This window comes from Corapipo altera, unplaced genomic scaffold (assembly GCF_003945725.1).
Source record: "Corapipo altera isolate COAL_440 unplaced genomic scaffold, ASM394572v1 2c, whole genome shotgun sequence".
Taxonomy (NCBI): Eukaryota; Metazoa; Chordata; class Aves; order Passeriformes; family Pipridae; genus Corapipo; species Corapipo altera.
This window is the reverse complement of record NW_020884923.1, coordinates 2,782,390-2,798,114: the sequence shown is the minus strand read 5'-3', so window position 1 is coordinate 2,798,114 and position 15,725 is coordinate 2,782,390. Positions and strand designations below refer to the sequence as shown.

Here is a 15,725-nt window from a genome sequence, read left to right as displayed (position 1 = left end):
CTGCAAGTGTGCCAGAGAACTCATCTGTGAACTACAAAGGTACAGGGATCCTACAAATAGCCATCCAGTGTAAGATATACCAGGATTCAGTCACCTTGCTTCCTTGTTTTTAGGGAGCTGTCAAGTGTTTGTGCAAAGTCCCTGTTTTCCTTTAATGAGGTCTCTCAAATACTGGCGTGTAATTTATCCAGGCCTGGTACTCTGTCTGCTTTTAATAGCTCTAATTGCTCAGTTATCTGCTCCAGTGCATTGGGAAAGCCATTTAGTATGCTACATCCTTCCACCCCAGAAAACTCATCTCTGTTTCTGTGATGTTATCTTCTACTTCCTTAGAAAATACAAAAAAAAAAAAAAAAAAAAAGAATTATGCTGCATTAGGATCACATTGAGATTTTTCCTGTGTAGCTAAACTTCCTTATGCTTGCGTGTTTCTTCAGAAAGCAGAGGTTTGGCAATTCTGTTCTTCTTTCTAAACAGTTAAGGGTATTCTAAACAATATTTAGCAAACTAAGACTGTCAGTACCCAATGGATATCAAATGCAAGTGCAGGTATGGGTAACCAGTTTGAGTAGAGCTGGACAAACAGGATGTAAGGGAAAAGAAAGTGGCATTTTGCTATAGCCTGAAATGATTTGAAGAAGCTGACTCACATGATAACAGAATATAAGTCAAAAGTTATGCATAGACTGTTAAGTACAGCAATCCGTACTGGTAAAAAGACAACAGCTCGATGCTGCGTTGTGGTAACTTTTTTCAGTACGTGAACTGCGAACTTGGTTTTGAAGGTGGGTTCAAGGGAGCGCAGAGCCATCAAAGCTAACTCATGTACAGATAGTTCTCCAGTTGGGAATGTCAGATCCCTATCTGCATTGTGCCTGCTATTGTGTCTATTAGTGGTTATCTTTTTAACCCTCTGACCATGAATACTGCATAACTTATAGAGGTAAGTTTCTTCACAGTAGTGTTTTCCTTCCTACTTTTTTATTCATCAATATTTAGATAAGTGACAAAAATAACAGCCTGTTATTTCCCATACGCAGCCAGAAAAATAAAGGATATTCCTGGACAGCTATCAGTGCCCCAGTTATATTTCCTACAAATATATTTCTAGGGACATAACTTGTGATTCAAAAAAAACCAAACCTGTAATCCAGATTACATCTTAATTTAATGAGATGTAAGCAAACAGCAAGTACATAGAACATGCTGTACTATCTTAAAATAAAGGGCATGTTATTAGCCAAAACACACAGATTTATTCAGCTCTAGTTGTTATTTGAACAAATACTAAACCATATTAGCAGAACTATAATTCTGCACTACATTTAAAGAGTAAAAATTAATCTTTAATTTATCTGTACAATGCTATTAGGTCGTGTGGGTCCCTGAGCAACCTGACCTAGCGAGTGTCATCCCTGCCCAAGGTGGGGGGTGGAAATAGATGATCCTTAAGGTCCCTTCCAACCCAAGCCATTCTATGACTTTATAAGGCTATAAATTCTTTCTTAACTGATCTTTTTGTTCTCCTTTAAAAAGAGCCCATTGCTACTGCATTTGCAGTTTTTTAAAAAGGCTTACATTTGGAATGAAAAGAAACTCACTTTAAGGAAGAATAAAGATTGCTAGTTGAGAAAAAGCAGGAGTACTGTACCCTGTCAAAATGATTGAATGATGCTCTGAAGTCATTCATTTGTTCCTGGGTGATACCCTTGGCATCTCTTGTGAGGATCTGAGTCTCAACCTCGTTGATAGTTCGAGCAATGGTGGTAAGTAGAAGCTCCCATCCAACACGGATGTGCTATGAGAGAGAAAATACTTATTTATTACAGAATCAAATATATTCTTCTAAGGGTATAAAAAGTACAATAAGAAAAAAATCAGCTCCAAGTATTTATGTGATACATTTTCCATACCACTAACTCTGTATTATGACCAAGGATCATCAAAAATAAAAATGGCCTTCAGAAAAATACAGAACTCATTTCTAAAATGGGTACTTCTTCACTAAAAGTGAAAATAAATGAAAATAAAACAAATCTTATGAGATTATCATAAAACCTGCCAAATTTCATCATTTGTGGCAGTACCTTCGTATCAGGAACAGTAGTTACACAGCAGAAGAGGGCAGAATAAACTGACAAGTACAAAAGGGAGTAAATGTCTACCTCCATAGTATAGTTCGTGTGCTTGTTGTCAAACACCAAGGCTTCTTGTATAAGCTGATGATCTCCTTCCAGTTTGTCAATGTTGTGTTTATAATTAATGATATTGTGCTCATATTGCTTCAGCTGATTCATCTGGTCCTCCAAAGGCCCTGTCATTTCAATAGAACTGCGGGCGATTTCCTGTCGGAAGAAACAAAGACACCCCCCAGTCCCACAAAATTTTAGCTTCATATTTGCTAATTTGACCAACTTTAACATAAATGCATTGTATTTTCATACTAAGAAGCAATAGTAATAAAACATTCATATAGTGGAGATGAGAAATTTTGCCATAGAAAACACATTTCAAAAGAAATGTGGCACATTTATATCTGGAGTCAACATTGAGACCCCAGTGATCTTAGTATCATTTCTACAAAAAGCAGAAGCTAAACAGTAATTGTTTAGTGATTGATTTTTCAGAGCTGAATCTCCTGCTCACCATTAAGATACCACTTGTACAAGCTTCCACAGTTTTAAAAATCACCTTAACAGGTGCTAAATAGTTCAGGATCAAACACCTGGTAAACTATCATGGACTTTGCTGTTGCCCTGTATATAAAGTAGAGATAAAAAAATTATAAACCGCTTTGTTCATCAGTTTCTGCATGAGAGTCTGACACGCACTTCCATCTTGGTCTGGATCCATGGCCCGATGACATTGGCCTGAGCGGCAAACTGGCGACGCAAGCGCTCGTTGGCGTGTTGGCGGGCTAATTCCTCCTGCAAGGATTGATCCCTCTGGGGCACCAGCTGCTTCACCTGTTACAGTGGGAAAGTACTAAATGTGAGTAGGCACAATCGAACAGTTTAAAAATAAATGGAACAAATAAGTCTGCAGTGACTAATTTTTGTTATTGGTCTGAAGGTCTATATCAGAAGAACAAGCCAGAATCATGATTACTCTTTTATTAACAAATTCTTTGCTAACATATGAAATTGATAACGTGGTCTTGGGCAGCCTGACGAGACAGACTGAAATGGAGAGGGAAGAAATTCTCACCTCTGGCTGGATTCAAGTTCAAGACAATTATTTCACTTGAACTGCTGTTAGAGCAGTTACTTCGTTTTTCTTTTGAAGTATGGGTGATTTTACAATCTCTATGTAATTGTTCTAAGAACAGCTGGTGCAAATCATTTTATTTGAGCACAGCCATTATGACAGTATGAGACATGTTCTGTCCATCATGTGGATCTGAAGGTCTCTAATTCATTGCAAATGCTTTTGTTTGGCTTACCCTTCTGAATTGCCCAGGGAGATTCTGGCCTTAGTCCTTACTGCTTGGTTTTTATAACCCATTGAGGGTGTGTTCTTGTCCATGTAAGTTTATGTAATTCTACACTCTACACAATAATGTACCTTCAGCATATTATCTGTCTTGGTTCCTAATTAAATAAAGTTTGTGGGAATGCTCTAGGTGCCTCTCTTTAATCCCTCTCCAGGAATTTTCAATTGCCAATACCAATTCCAGTCTAATTGGATGGAACATTAATGGTCCCAAAAATGCTAATTTTATAGAACATTTGTGAAAAGCAGCATCTGGGTAGAAGAAACACACATACTACTGTTTATAGTAGAGAGAGAGAATACGATAATTTTATGTTCTTTTAACAGCACCCCTTGGCCAGCCACCAGCTCTGCATTAGCCTGAACACATGCTTCTCTTGCCCCACTAAAAGCCAAGGAGGACATAGGTAATACTGAGTGACGGGAGCAAGGGATATTGTGAAGCGAGCCTGGCAAACATAAATGATTGCATAAGGTACTGTAGAAAGTTCATTCTGGCATCTGATGATCTAGAATAATTTAGAGACTTATTTTAAAGTTCTCTGAATATTCTCAGTATTCCTAAACTAGAACACTAGAACATGTTACAATATCCTTTATGTATTTAGCATACATTACCTTTTCCCACTTGTTGCGAATCTCATCAACAGTAACAGTGCTGTAAGGATTGGTTGCACTTATTCTCATGCTATAACTCTGGATAACTTTTTCAACTTCATTCTGGATCGACAGTATGGCCTGTCTTTCACCATCTGCCTCTGGCAAAGTTGCTTTAAATTGATCGTGTGCAGAGATCAAACTCTAAAATCAGAAACAGAGGGGGAAACCATGAAAACTTTAACATTTCTTCCAACATCTGAAACATCTGCTGTAAATAAGCACAGCTCCTCTCTCAGCCTCTCAAACATCCTGTCTACATGTATCTGTAGATACAGGAAATAACACATTTAGATACATTCACAAAACAGCCCTCAAGGACTTTATCAGGACCATTGTTTCATACCAACAAAGACCTCTATTTATAATAGAGCAGGCATGGCCCATCACAAAGAAAATGTCAAGGAGATATGGGTATTTTTCTTACAAGTGTTCTACTCTCCCGGAAGGAAAATCTTCCTTTCTTGTTTTCCCTATGACTCTAAGCAAAAAAAAAAACATTTACCTGAATTTCCTCTATACTATGAACAATAAACATGTCCTGTAGGTCTTCCATAGCACCTTCCATCCAGTTGTTGAAAGGAGCAGCTCTTTTGGCAAACTCCAGGTGAAGCTGATCGATTGTTTCAAGCAATTTCTCCGTCCTCTGTACAGGTTGGGCAAAGTACATTCCTTTGTTATTAGGGCAAGATCTAGCTCCACAGAACACATACCCACCCATGCACAAAGTCGTGCCTTGTCTTTTCAAAGCATTTGATTGCATTGACTGATTTCACCACCTGCTTTGAGGATTCCCACTCAAGGCAATGGGACTAATTGCAGTAAAGATACTCTCATATCTAACACATTAAAAGGGGTGAGTGTATGCCTTTGAAGTATAACTACTGATATTTTAAGTATTTTTGTTGGGATCTATCTGCAAATGAACTAAAATCTGCTAATCTTGATTTAGTAAATTTAGTAATTTCTTGTAAGTACAAAAAGGAAGAGTTAGACATATGTTTTCCACTTTGGCATACATGTGACTTCCTCTTTTCCTAAGAAACAAGGTTTTGGAAAGTAACTCAGTGCTTTGGAATACTTACTATGAAAAAATTAACCCACTGCTGGCCAGATAAGCATGCAAGACTGCAAATTCAGACAAGGATGAAAAGGTATGTAACCAATGGCTTTTGTTAGCCATGCTGGACATCAAATTCCCAGAGTGGTGCTACAAACTACATGCCACTTATTGCTGCTTTAGAAGTATCCCTGGCAGCTGAGTACTCTCAAGTCTGCTCTGAGCAATCCTATCTGTTTGCAAATGAAATCACACAAAGATGAAATGGAGATCTGAGGAAAGGGTTTGGATTCCAAAGTGGATGCTCAATGGCACCATTTCCAGATCTGAAATAAATGGTTCATTTCCCCCTCCCTGCCTCAGCTGAACTGCTGATCGTTGTTATATGGTTTACCTCCAGTGCCTCTCTCCTTTTCTGAGTGAGTGTTCCCAGGCTGTCCCATTGGTCGCATATCTTTTGGCATCTATCATTGACACTTGCAGCATCGTGGTAGTCTAGTTCACTAAGAAAGAGTGAAGACAAAAATCTGTGTGACTTTCTGAAAGACAGGAGCAGTTGCCTGTTCACATTTCCACTGGCCCTCAGTAATTCTTCCCCTCTTTTTTTGCAATATTTCTCCTCAAGGCAAGCAAGTGTTGCAGTATAGGAATGTGTGATCTAGACATTCAGCATTTCAAGAAGCACAGCACAGGATCAGGATCAATCTCCTCTGTTGTGAGAAAAATCAAGTATCCATCTGTGACATCCAGGTATTAAAGACAATTAAGGTGTCTAAGCATCTTTATCTTAGCTATTCCTGTGGCACAAGCAATTTGATCTCCCAAAGACCATCATGCTCTAGTCTGGGTGTTTATCAAGTTTCTGATGATTGGTACAGTTTTAAATTAATTGGCCTGAAATATATATTTTGTTCTAAATAATCCAATGGTCCTTTCAATCCTTTTATGCTCTGAAAATATTTAACTGAGAAATATACCTCAGGTTCATTCAAAGCATAATCTATCTCACAGGCAATACTAATAGGGGCTGCCCAGATCTGGGACACAGAGAGCAATTTTCATCTTCCTTTTCAGGAACTCCTCACAGAGCTACACCACAGAACTGGCTAGTTTAGAGACCAGGGATCTTCACACCCACATATGCCACCAGCATGAATCAGCACACCCAGAAAGGATGTGGCAGTTACCATTCCTTTTTCACCTACCTTATAGGCTTATATTATACTGATAGAAAGAACTTACTATTGTACCTGAGACTGGAATAAATTTTTAAGGCTCTGTACTGAGACTCTGCACTGAGTCTGCCTCAAACTGAATTTTTGATTTTGGTGGCAGATAATACCTATCCATAACACAATACATGTGTTTGACACTTTGGAAAGTCATTTTTATCAGTGTATCACCATCCACTGAATTCAGCTCTTGGCTGATCCTTGAGGACACTTTGCCCAGTATTAAGCATTGCAGAGATTGTGATTATGTCACACATGGCAATATGAATCTAAGATTTACTTTGAGGCTTGAGTAAGTCAGTAAATGCAGATAGAATTTTTTTCCTTTTTTTGAGTATTCTTCCCTAGGCAATTTGCAAGAAGATTGTACAGATCACACTGCCAGTAACATAGAGAATCACAGAGGACAAAAGGAGAATAGAGGCAGTTTTCCTCTGTGAAGCCACAGGCCAGAAGCCAGAAGCTCTGTAGGTCAGAGGCAGTGCTCATGCTTCCTCCACAGAGCAAACTGATTTGGGATAAAGCTGAGAAGTATGTGAAACATTCTGTTTAAAAGAGGTTTCAGATGTTCTGCAATCAATTGACTGTTGAAAGTGAAGAATGGTAAAACAGGTAAAAATAAAATGCCATAACAGAATCACAGAAATACAGAATGGGTCAGGTTGGAAGGGACCACAGGGGGTCATCTGGTCCAACCTCCCTGCTGAAGCAGGGTAATCCAAGAGCACATTGCACAGAATTGCATCCTGCTAGTTCTTGAATATCTGCAGTAAAGAAGACTCAACCTCTCTGGACAATATATTCCAGTGTTCAGCCACCCTCACAGTAAAGAAATTCTTCCTCATACTCAGATGGAATTTCCTGTGACTTGGTTTCTGCCCTTTGCCTCTTGTCCTGTTGCTTGGCACCACTCAGGAGAACCTGGCTCCATCCTCTTGACACCCTCCCTTGCGATACTTAGAGACACTGATGAGGTCCCATCTCAGTTGTTTCTTCTCAAGGCTGAACTGGCCCAGCTCCTTCAGCCTTTCCTCACAAGAGAGATGCTCCAGTCCCCTAATCATCTTTGTAGCTGTCCGCTGGACCTGCTCCAGGAGCTCCACATTTCCCTTGTACTAAGGAGCCCAGACATGGCACTCCAGATGTGGCCTTGCCAGGGCTGAGTAGAGGGGCAGGATCGCCTTTCTCAACCTGCTGGGAATGCTCTTCCTAATGCACCCCCGGATACCATTGGCCTTCTTGACCACCAGGGCACACTGCTGGCTCATGGACAGCTTATTGTCCACCAAGACTTCCAGATCCTTCTCTGCAGAGCTAGTTCCCAGCAGGTCAGCCCCCAGACTGTGCTGGTGCAGGGGATTATTCCTTCCCAGTTGCAGGACCCTGCATTTGCCCTTGTTGAACTTCAGACAGTTCTGCTCTGCCTAATTCTCCAACCTGTCGAGGTCCTGCTGAAGGGCTGCACAGCCCTCTGGGATATTTACCCACTCCTCCCAACTTTCTGCCATCAGTGAACTTGCTAAGGAGGCATCTGCCCCTCCATCCAAGTCACTGATGAACAAGGTAAACAACTCTGGGCCCAGTATTGACCCATGTGGGACACCACTAGTGACAGGAATCCAACTAGACTCTCTGCCACTGAGTACAACCCCCTGGGATCTGCCATTCAGGCAGTTCTCAATCTACCTCACTGTCCACTCATCCAGTCCACACTTCCTGAGTTTCCTCATGAGGATGTTGTGAGAGAGTCTTGAAAGCCTTGCTGAAGTCAAGGTAGACAATATCCACTGCTCTCTCCTCATCCATCCAGGTAGTTGCCTCTTCGTACAAGGCAATCAGATTGGTCAAGCATGATTTACCTTACTTCTCTTGATCACCTTCTTATCTTCCATGTGGGTGGGCATGGTCTTCAGAATAAGACGCTCCATCACCTTTCCAAGGACTGAGGTGAGGCTGAGTGAGTGGTAGTTCCCCGAGTCCTCCTTCTTGCTCTTTTTGAATACTGGGGTGACATTTGCTTTCTTCCAGTCCTCAGGCACCTCTCCTGATTACCATGGACTTTCAAAGACTATTGTGAGCAGCCTTGCTATGGTGTCCATCAGCTCCTTCAGCACTTGTGGGTGCATCCCATCAGGGCTGATAAACTTGTAGGTGTCAAGTTTGCCTAGGTGTTCTATAACCCAATCCTCCTAACAATTTAAAAAAATAACAAAACCAACCCAAAATTGTGAAACTAAACTGTTATATGTACAGAGAAAGCTGCCAGCAAGTCATACTATGAAAAGGCTCCTCAATACAAAAATTTGCTTCCTCCTTTGGAGCAAGTCTTTTCATTAGCCTTCAAGGGATGCAACAAAAGCCATCTATCTGCTAAGAAATTTTAAGTCAGGAGCATGGAGTTTTGGATGAAAGAGGCTAAGATTTATTTTCCTGCTCTGAATTTTTGGCTGGAAGTTGGGTTTTTTCATTATAGTATATTGAGATTATTAGATGATGTTCCTGAGAGAGCAAGTTTTATTTTTGCTTCAATGGATCGCTTATTTCCTTTTGTCAATTAGGGTAAGGGCAGGTCCTTCCATGAAAGTGAGGGACTGCTTTCCCTCACTAATTGGAGTTTAGCCAGCTCCAATCAAAGTCCTGGAAGGTAATGTGCCACATTCCTCCACCAGCTCTGCCAGGGAGGTTCAGTCATTGCCCATAAGATCTCTGCTACCCTATTTCTTCCAGGGATATGTTATGTGGACATCACAATAGGTAAGAGAATAACATCAAAACAACTCTTAAAAAGGGCACTGGTGGATCAAAAATTGTAAGTTAGATTACCAAGTGGCATTAGTGTAGCTCCACTACCCCTCTGGGCCTGCTGTTGTTTACTTCAAATAAGTGTATTATATGTGTCACAGAACATTTTTCTGTTCAAAGAACAGAAAGTTCAAAGTTCTGTTCAAAGAAAGAAATAACTCATAAGAGACTAATTGCTTGGAAATAAAACACAGGCTTACATTCCTTGCCCTACTAATTTTTATATCTCTCTCAACATTAAAGAGACTAGATTTCAGATTTTGTAAAAAGTTTTGCTTTGCAGTACATGAAGTACTGCTGCACATGTGTTTCAGACCTTCTAAGAGAACATTAATTTCTATTTGTTTGGTCATTTGAAATCTACAGCCTTGGGAATTATTAAGTTATTCCTATTGCTCTTACTAGTAATTCAATCTTATCAGTCAAAAATTAAAAGTTTAGTCAAATTTTGACCTGATCCAGAGAAGCATTTAAGTATGAGCTTGCTTTAGGAACAGTGATAGTGTCACAAAAATAACCCACTGAGCAATATGCTTTAGCACTGCTTCAGAACAAGGCTCCTGTTAACCATGCACGTAAGCACAATTTGAGCCCAGGTCTCCAGAATTAAAAAGACTCTCCAAATCAGTGTTACAGACAGTGGTCTGCTTAGCTGAAATTAAGTTGCTATACTAGAAATGATGGGTATACAAGAAAATGCATTCCAAAAGTTTTACCTTGATGATTGAAAATATTAAAATAAGCACAAAAGATCATAAATTAACATGGCTCTTCATAGTACAGCTCACTCAAGTGAGCATTTGCTATGTCATAAATGGTAAATCTCATTTTAGAAATGCCTGTCTTCTTTCAGCTTTATGTATAGCCCTATCCAAGCCCTGTCATGCCTCTTTGCCAAGGAATATCTAAGTCTGTACAGGTTGGGAATCTTATAGCAGCATCCTAGCTGGAATCACCTGTTTGCATACACACAAAAATCCTTTATCTAAACAGCACCAAACAACAAGCTTGTGGCAACTTCACCTTTAAGCACACAGTGGACTGAGCTGCTGCAGCAGAAAATATCAGAACAGACAGGAAACTGTAACAAGTAGAGTTCAAGGTCATGCAGCAATTGTTCTCCTTTGAAATAGGAATGGTAGGCATCCAAGAGATTGACTAATCAAAACATGGAGGTGTACTGACTTGGAATTTAGACACAGATGCTGATGATTTCTGTAAGGGCCTGATTCAGTGATGAGGAAAAAAAATATACACACACTTCGTGTGTGTAGTGCAAATGCACATTTCTTAGCATTCAGATATTAATCCTTCTTTAAAAATATGAATGAAGAAAGAAATCAGCATTTTCCTCCATAATCTTACTGTGGGAGGAATGATGTATAAATAATTAAAATCAGTATTTAAATAGAAGCTGCCTATCTGCTTGAAGCCAATGATAAAACCTGACCTTTATGACCTTTCATTCAGTGTTCTCCAAGGGCATTAAGCCTAACTGGGCTACTGAGTCACGGTGAAAATCAGGCACTCATAGCCCCATTGTATGGAGAAGCAGAGAAGTCAAATTAGAGCATCTCTAAATGCATTCAGCTTTCAGCACCTTTGCTGCCCAGGCCACAAATAACTTGTTTAACTTCACATAGCAAATTACTGAAACAACCGAGAAGAGACAATCCCAAAATAGATAGGATACAGTGTTCACTGGCGTCACCAGAGGTAAAGGACACAGGGTTCTAAACACTGGTAAGCAGATGCTCCACTACGTATACTACATTCCCCACGTTTCTCATAACTCATGAAGCTGAATTAACAATGAAACTTTCTTTAGTATAAAGAGAAACAAATCTTGGGGCAATCCCATGCACAAATACAGGCTGGGCAGAGGATGTCTTGAGAGCAGCCCTGGGGAGAAGGACTTCGGGATGTTGGTTGACAAGAAGCTCAGTGTGATCCAGCAATATGCACGTGCAGCCCAGAAAGCCAACCGTGTCCTGGGCTGCATCAAAAGCAGTGTGGCCAGCAGGTCAAGGGAGAGGATTCTGTCCCTCTACTCTGGTCTTGTGAGACCCCACCTGGAGTGCTGCATCCAGCTCTGGGGACCCCAACATAAAAAACATGGAGCTGTTGGACCTGGTCTACAGGAAGACCACGAAGACGATCAGAGAGGTGGAGCATCTCTCCTAAGAAAACACGCTGATAGAGTTGGGGCTGTCCAGCCTGTAGAAAAGAATGTTCTGAGGAGACTTTATTGCAGCCTCTCAGTACCTAAAAGGGGCCCACAAGAGAGCTGGAAAGGGACTTTTGAAAGGACAAGGGGGAATGGCTTTAAATGGAAAGAAGATAGGTTTAGACTGTATATTAGGCATAGATTCCTTACTGTGAGGGTGATGAGGTACTGGAACAGGTTGCCTGGAGAAGCTGCGGCTGCCCCATCCCTGGACATGTTTAAGGCCAATTTGGATGGAGCTCTGAGTAGCCAGGTCTAGTGGAATGTGTCCCTGCCCATTGCAGGGGGATTGGAACTAGATGATCTTTAAGACCCTTTAAGACCCTTCCAAGCCATTCTATGATTCTATGAAATAACTCCACAACGGAGATCAAGGCATACCAGAAGGTGTTTCATAAGCTCACATACTCGGTGCAATCTCCATTCTCTGTATTATTCAGATTTCTTTCACATATTAACTGAAAACAAGTACTTACTCTGCCCCTGTGCTTTCTTTTCATCCTTTAAATAATCTTGAAGATAGGATTTTTCTTCTAAATCCCTTTGAATTACACAATTACTGTATGTGTAATTGTAAGTACAGGTATGAACTACATTTTAGACAAGTCTCTGATTTTTAAATTGTTAATGAATATGGAGCTGTTTATGAGTCATGACCCTTGCAAAGTGAAAAGAGAGCATGTTTTTAACACTTGGTTTCTAAGCAGTAAGTGTTTTGCCTGTTCAAGATGAGAAACTGGAACCTGGAGAGCTGAAGCCAAGGGCAGGAATCTGAGAATTTTGATCTTGGCTCCTGTTTCGACCACTACTGCACATTTGTTCCTGCTGGCTTTACAGATTTATACTGCGGGTGAAGAAGGAATTTAAGTAAGTGCCAAATTGCTAAGACCAGGAGTGGCACCACTGATTTACAGTACAAAACTAGTGCAATTAACTGCATAAGGGGATAAAATTGAATGTGCTTATCTTGGTGTATACACCAAGATGACTTGACCAGAAAAGGAACATCAGTATGTAATAATACTACAGTCCTGTCAGTGTGGGCAGAGCTTTGCTGACAAAGCTGTGTTTCATGCAGGTGAATTAACAACCTTCCCACAAACAAAAGCAAGCTCCACCAGCAAGCAGAGTTTAGCCAGACCAACCTGAACAGCACTCAGGACTTTGTTGCCATAAGGAGTCAGTCAGGAGCCTTGACTTTTCACATCCCCGACCTATATAGCTGATGTCAACGATATAGATGTAACCTGAATGTGTTGCAGAGTTGTTCTCAGCTCTGGTTGTGTTTTCTCTGGGCATAGTATGCTGGCTGAGTAAGAGTTGGTCCTCTGGCTAAGTTGATAGAACTGTGGGTGAAAACTCTAGCTCTGCTATGAAGAGCCTTGTGTGTGCTTGATTTTTTGTGTGACAATGAGCAATTTATTTAGTTTCCATATGCCCCACTGTCCTTTCTGTAAAATGGAGACAATGGCACTTGCAATATAATATGAAGTGTTTGTGAAAATAAACATACTAGAGACAAATCTTCAAGAAAGTCAGTGCATTACCCACTGCTATAATTTGCGGATGTGAAACCCTTTGAAAAGACCAATATACTTGTGAAGATGGATCTGTAATTTGTGTAAGTGGAATTATTCTCTAAGTTAAATAACTCAAAGCCAGTACCTCTCAGCAGACCATATGAACTGTGAAATAAACACCTCCAGGGTTCCCATCAACACACAATGGACTCATCAGCAGAACTAATGCTAGAAGATTACTGTTAAGTCAAGTTGAAAATGTTTGTTTTCAAATAATTTTGGTCAGTTGAATATCTATATTTGGTTGGGGGCAAGGGGGAGATGAGGGAAAGGTCTCAGTGACCAGCTCAGATAATATACTTATGAAGCTATCTCTGGAATTCTTAGGTTGGTACCTATGACACTATCAAATTCATTGGAAAGAGTTTATCGCAAAGTTAAATGTCAGCAGCTGCAAGCCTTTAAATGGAACATACTTCAGCTCCTGGGCAATGGCAGCGATCTGTTCCACCCTATCTTGGTGAGCAGCCAAATCGCTCTCAAAAGCTTCATGTTTCCTTAACATGGCACGGACTTCTGTCAGAGAAGCAGATTCATAATCCTTCTGAAGTAAGGTCTGCTCTTTGCCTGAAAGAGGAAATTAAAATATTACTCATTTTTCACTAATTTATTTGTTAGAAAAATTGCAAATTTAATCAACTTTTTAAACTCAGGCATGGTGAAAAATCGTATGTATGAGATGAAATCCCAACCCCACTGAAATTCAGCAGCAAATTATCAGCCCAACAGTGTTAATTAGAAACATATAGTTTTAAAGATCTCACAGTATTTTCTGGATTTTCTCATAGGCTGTTTATACTGGTTTAAAATAGTGAGTATTGCTGGAGAAATTGCTGGAGAAACTGGCATAAAAATGGTATATTAGCAAAAACTGGATCTCTAAACCATTGTGATAAGTCTTTTGTAGAATAGACTTACGAATAGACTTATGAAACCAGAAATCTCACTGCTATGCTCAGCTTCACTCTTACTAACAATATGTTATTCTTTTTTATGTTCTGCCTTCAATTCATTATTCGTTTCAGCACGTAAAAAAAACCAAACCCAAAAAACCCTGAGATGTGTGACTGCCTTTTGTATCCAATACTGAATTTGAAGTGGAAAATGCCAACCTATTTACAAAAGGCTAGAGAAGCAAAGAGTAAGTAGAAACTGAAATACTGCTCCTGAGTAGCTCCTGTGTTGCACAACTGAATCCACACAGACAGGCCCTACAGCTGCAGCTCACCACATAGCATTACACAGCTCCATGAATTCTAGAGCCAGACACAACTATTGTTTCACTTGCTATGTGCCAGCTTAAGTGAAGTTTTCCCTGCACAGCGGCTATAATTTGTCACCATGAGTAGTTTATGCTCATAAAATAGGCTCTCAGGGCTAACAAACACTGTAGTTTCCCTTCTAGTATCGGCTTGGCAGCCATTTCTAGCCTTGTGCGCTTCCAGCAACTGCATTACAGGATGGACTGGTTTATTCTCACAGTGTGAAAAGAATCTAGCTGGAAAAAGCATGGCAGAAGCAGGAAGACAGTTGTCAGGGCAAACAATAGGATGATTGAGCAGATCCATGTTTACTAGTCCCCAACAAAACTAAATGCCACTGTATGGTCTTATAGCTGTTACAACCACACATAAGGTTAGGTTACCATTAAAACCCAGAACTATAAATGGGGTTTGGAGCAAAGCAGAAATGAGTCCATTATCATATAGTTTATGTGGACTATTCAAAACATCACGATGGCCGAATAAGAATCAACTTGGAATACCTCTGTTAATAATTTCACACTTAACAGGTGCTGTCACTGCATTTCTGGTTGGATTGCTCTGTACAAATTCATAGGAATACATGAGCAGTAATGGTAATATTCAAATGCCAAATATTCCATTTGTTTGAATCACTACCTCAAGTATGATTTTTACAGTTACATTTCATTAGCAACAGGCCAACAACTTAGGATCACAACTACAGTCAACAAAACCGGACATTTTATCTGTTATTATTTTACGTTTCTAAAATCATCCAAACTACTTATTAGTGAGTTCCTGGCTAGCAAATACTCAGCATTGGCAGTTCGACTTTGAACATTAAAACACTAAAAATGTTAAAAGCCATCTCTGCTCACCATATGCCCACTGTTCGTGAGTGGAAGCCTTCTGCCTAAATTTCTCAGCCAAGTGTTCAAGTCTTTCCAGTCGTCGTATTTCATTCAGCAGCCACTCTTCATAGCCTTTCTCAGCTTGTTCAAGTCTCTGCCAAGCACCGGCAATATCCTGTGAAGAGAATACATGGAAGAGAGGGGATGAAACTATAATCTCTATCTAAATTTACAGATTTCTGATTCATTCATGATTTGGCTTGAAAAAGAGAAGGTTTTATGTCCAGATTTTGTAAACTCGTGGATCATAGATAATGTTGTTGGGCAGCTCAGGAAGTCTTTCAGTCCAGACACCTGCTTCAAAAAGCGGCTTGTATTCAGCTGGGTTCATGAAAGGAGCCCCTGCACAAATTCCAAGCACAGCTTGGAATGTCTTCATGATATATTGTTTTTATCTCCCATTTTACAATGTGTGTGTTCTTTTATTACATACCTATCTGTTATCAAAATAAAAGTGCTTTGCTTTCACAAGTTGACAATAGCAAAACAATTAGTATCAAGAAGATTTGGTGCTTATCTT

General features: G+C 40.1%; 1 protein-coding gene across 1 annotated transcript in view; it reads right to left on the bottom strand.

The window, feature by feature from the left end:
- Window positions 1-15,725, bottom strand: part of ACTN2 (actinin alpha 2) — a 68,944-nt gene that overhangs the window by 8,700 nt on the left and 44,519 nt on the right. Inside the window, exons 11-18 of the mRNA XM_027657265.1 lie at window positions 15,173-15,320; window positions 13,467-13,617; window positions 5,604-5,712; window positions 4,655-4,795; window positions 4,111-4,293; window positions 2,832-2,966; window positions 2,166-2,345; window positions 1,652-1,798 (exon numbers count right to left, since the gene is read on the bottom strand). Of these exons, the coding sequence (XP_027513066.1) occupies window positions 1,652-1,798; window positions 2,166-2,345; window positions 2,832-2,966; window positions 4,111-4,293; window positions 4,655-4,795; window positions 5,604-5,712; window positions 13,467-13,617; window positions 15,173-15,320 (1,194 nt within the window). The remainder of the gene's footprint in view (window positions 1-1,651; window positions 1,799-2,165; window positions 2,346-2,831; window positions 2,967-4,110; window positions 4,294-4,654; window positions 4,796-5,603; window positions 5,713-13,466; window positions 13,618-15,172; window positions 15,321-15,725) is intronic.